We start from the raw sequence: 4,245 nt of genomic DNA on the forward strand, positions 1-4,245 counted from the left end.
GTTGGCATACCTGAGCGTTATCAAGCTTTCGTCATAGTTACATGATGCAGGCCCAATAGTAGCTATCATGATGGTTTTTGCATTCCCTCCAAGAGAATCCTGTAGTAGGCGGGTCAATTTTGAGTCCCTGTATGGTATATGACTGCTCTTTCCATCTACAAGGGCTGAGATCACATTGCCCAGAGCTGATAAAGATAAATTAATTTTTGAGGCTTCTTTAAGTCTGTCACCTTGTACTCCTGTTTTGCTCTGGCGTTCACTGCCAGCCAAGTCCACCAGATTCAGCTTTCCCACCCTGATGTGGCTTTCCCCATCTTCATCAGTCTCACTACACTCTATAGTGATAACAAAAATAGCATGGGACCTAGAGCTATGCTCATTCATGTTTGTGGCACCAACTGATCTAGCCTGATTGCCAATATTCATGACATGTTCAATCTCCTTAACATTCTTGGTTACAAAAGAGGACAGGTCTTTGATATAAACACCAGTTTCTGGGTTTTCCTTCAGCTCAAGCTTCTTATTCTGGTCTTTTGACAGCAGATCTCTTATTTCTTCCTGGTAGATTTCTAGGTAAGACGCCCTCACTAGAAACTGTTGATTTTGGGACCTGGATATGTGAGTAAATATATGTTCAAAGGAATTTGGAATAATACCTCTTTTCTCCTGGTCTGCCCACACTCCTTGCATAGTATAGGTTTTTCCAGTCCCCGTCTGCCCATAAGCAAACACTGTCCCATTAAACCCTTGCAAAACTGAATCGATCAGCGGTCTAACGGTCTCATCATAGACATCGCTTTGCTTAGAATTGGCATCGTATACAGCGTCGAACGTAAACGTTTTTGAGAGCTCCCCCGGGGTGGCTTTGGGGTTGGCAATAGTCACCTGCCCCAGCTTAATATCCAAGTCAACGACTCTGTCGTTGTCCGTCGCCTCCTCTTTCCTGCTCATAGGTCGGCATCTGACAACCACTTTCACTGTCTCTCCACTCCTGGGTTTGTTAGCTAATATAGTATTATTGGGCATCGTTTTGTGCCTCGACTCCAGACCCTTACACCTGTTCAGTATAGACTCCCCGACCATCATCATCCTCCTCCCTCTCCGCCCTCCTGCAAGGTCCCAACAATAGCGTTAGACACGGCCCCTTACTATTAACGCTGCCGAAATAGCAACACATTCGTCTCGCATCATCACCACCACCAGCTGCATGCAAAGCTATGTGACGGGGCTCTGCGGCTAAGCTGGTGCCGGTATCCCTCCTGGCTGGCCAGGCAGACAGAAATGATGCAGCAGAGGATGCACCGGCAGAAGGAGACGATGCGCTGCTCCTTACGTGCACCGACACATTTCAGACAGTCACACCACTTAGCACACTCACTGCTGCGGCAAGCTCTTGGGCTACTGCTGGCAACGCCTGTGTCAAGGCTTCTTCATTGCAGGGCTACAGATGTAAACATCATGACAACCGCTCTCGCTAGATGCTGAAAGATGCTGATTCCCAGTACCACAGGAGGTGTACTGAATGTGGCCAGAAGGGGGAGGATCGCTAGCAGATGAGAATGGGGTGGGGTGGGGAGTGGGGCGTAGGCAGCCAGGCAGCCAGACGCGTTACATCACACTGTCACATACATGTATAGCCAACTGAAGCTCACAACACAAAACGGGGGTTTCCCGGGATTCTGGGATTTGGAGTCCCTTTGTAGCATGTGGCTCTGGTATTGGGTGGATGTATACAGGCAGAATATAAATTCCGACTACTCGTGACACCAATGGGAAGTATAAGCGGCTAAATTTGTTGCCTATACCGTCAAGATAATCTTAATTAAACAAAGAAAGACCACTAATTTTTTGGTAAATTGCATTTTGTTTTAGAAGAGCGCGGTAATGTGTTAAGTTGCGTAACGGTATGCTATATCATGATGCTAGGCGTTAACTGTATGGAGCAATTATTCGGGAAATAGTGGTCACGGCTTTCCGTTGTATGCCTTTCATTAGTGAGTTCCTTTAATAAATATTTCCGTTTTGCCAGACATTACCCATATGTTAGTCACTGTCCTCTGTTTTCCTTCTTAATCAGTGTTTCAAACTGGCAGTGGCGAATATTAGAATGCGAGCCGAGTAACCGCAGTGTAGTATTCCTATCGTCCCCGTTTGTCACTTTACAAGGCTTTATTTTTCACTAATATTTAAAATAATATACTGTAAACGTGCTCATTTGTTAAAGATTCTGTTGTTAGTGATGATTTCTATATTTTTAAGGAACTGAAATAATCTGTGGAGAGATTTAAACATTTACGTCTGCTACTCGGAAATGCATCAGTTTGGTTTCCATAGAAAAATAACACATTTTTTCTAGAAAACTCAATGCAGTCAATTCTGACAGAGGGAGAATGTTGTAGTAGACCAATCCGGGAAGGCTGTTTTAGGAAGAAAATGCAACGGTACAAAAGGTTATACAATTTTAAACAGAAATTTACGTTTTATCCATGCTACATTATTTTAATATAAGTCATATCACATTTGCCCAAAACTTACTTATTTTAATTATATAAAAGTGTTTATCACCATGATTGTGGGATCTAAACAAGACAATGAATTAATAATACAAATTGTACTGGTTTAAATCGACTTAACTACATAATTATATCAGATTGTTTGTGTGTGTCTTTTTTACAGATGGAATATGATTCTGATAATTGTTTATTTAATATACAACGTGTACATCATGGAGAGGGCTTAATGGTTTGACCTGTCTCATAAAAAATTCAATAACTTTCATCTGTGGAAATAAGTGAAGCTTAATTACCAAGAGTGTAAATGGAGAACTGGCACATGCTTAGCACAAAACCAGGGATTTATAAACAAATAAAATTATATATATATATATATATATATATATATATATATATATTATATATATGTGCGTGGGGGGGTTGCTTTTTTGGCCTGAGTGCATCTATAAAGACTTATAAAGTAAAAAGTCGGAGCATTCAAAAGCCCTGTAGCTGAAACACTCATATGTACTTAAGGGATATTTGCATATCTCTAGGGTTACCACCTGTCCCTCTTTGCAAGGGACAGTCCCACTTTGGGCAGTTGTGTCCTGCAACCCCCCCCCCCAAAAAATGGCAAATGTCCTGAGATTTTAAGACAAAATATATCTCTTAAGTTTTCTTTAATAATTGCATAAAACAGTTATTTTGTATCTGAAATACATTAATATTATATCAGATAGGAAAAGCAACTCAAATGCTACAAAAATAAGCTTTTATTTTGGCAAAAAAGTGAAGTTATGTCCTTTGCATTGGCCGTGGGTATGTTTTGTCCTGTGAAATCTCATATTTGTACAAAAAATGTCCCATTTTGGGCATTTGAAAAGGTGGCAACCCTACATATATCCCATGGATCTCCACTGCAGGAGGTTTAAGACATTACACAGTGAACACATTAGCTTGGCTTTAGCTTGGCTAGGTTTTTCTTATTTGTACTGCAGAGGATCATAAGTGCATACTAGGTGAATGATCACTAGGATCTTTTTTAAGCCTAGCCATGCAACCCAAATGTGTTCCACAAGTTATTTTATTATAGACGTGTATATAGGGGTGTTTATTAACTTATTAAGTCATGATTTACTGACGGTCTGTGTCCGTCAGAAACATGGGTGCCAAGCTAGGGGTGAATTTTTGATTTCCCATCCACTGGTCCAGGTAATGCTTAAATAGGGTTGGGGTGGTTTTGTTTCACATAGATTGAAAACCTATACCAGAAAATGGGAATTCTGCTAGGTACATATCTGTCTCTCCAACATGTCCTATTTATGTTGCAAGCAAAATTTAGATCTAATAATTCTGGCGCTGTTCATTTTGTGGATATGCAAAAGGTCCATCAGAGTGGCATCCAAGGATGCCTTGTGCGCCAGGCATAGATCGCCTCTCAGTAGTCTGTAGGAGACCAAATATAGAGAAAAGGCTTTGAGGTGATCTGCATTGGACATTGTGTTTATGTCCTGTATTCCTTTTTGTAAGGAACCTTTTGTGCATTCTGGTTGTTGCATGTGTCTGGTCAGGAACCTACCAAAGGAGGCATTATACTCAATGATGAATCTGGTAAGGGCTGAGTACAGTGGACATGGATGCTTTGTACTTACTTATAAGGTGAGCAGCATAGAAATATTTCCCGCCAGTGCATTATATAGGGGTTTATGCTTAATTCCATAAGTTTACTAACAATGCCCAAGTGGTGTAT

At 41.0% G+C, this 4,245-nt stretch overlaps 1 protein-coding gene across 1 annotated transcript in view; it reads right to left on the reverse strand.

Annotated features, from left to right (window-relative positions):
- The window catches only part of KIF3C (kinesin family member 3C), a 1,444,108-nt gene extending 1,442,574 nt beyond the window's left edge, over positions 1–1,534 (reverse strand). The window contains exon 1 of the mRNA XM_044062885.1: positions 1–1,534. This exon is cut by the window's left edge and continues 399 nt beyond it. Coding sequence (XP_043918820.1) covers positions 1–1,089 — 1,089 coding nt within the window. The 5' untranslated portion in view covers positions 1,090–1,534.
- Between the last annotated feature and the right edge of the window lie 2,711 nt (positions 1,535–4,245).

The sequence above is a fragment of the Protopterus annectens genome, chromosome 2.part1, assembly GCF_019279795.1.
Source record: "Protopterus annectens isolate FY-2018-M chromosome 2.part1, PAN1.0, whole genome shotgun sequence".
NCBI classification, from domain to species: Eukaryota; Metazoa; Chordata; order Ceratodontiformes; family Protopteridae; genus Protopterus; species Protopterus annectens.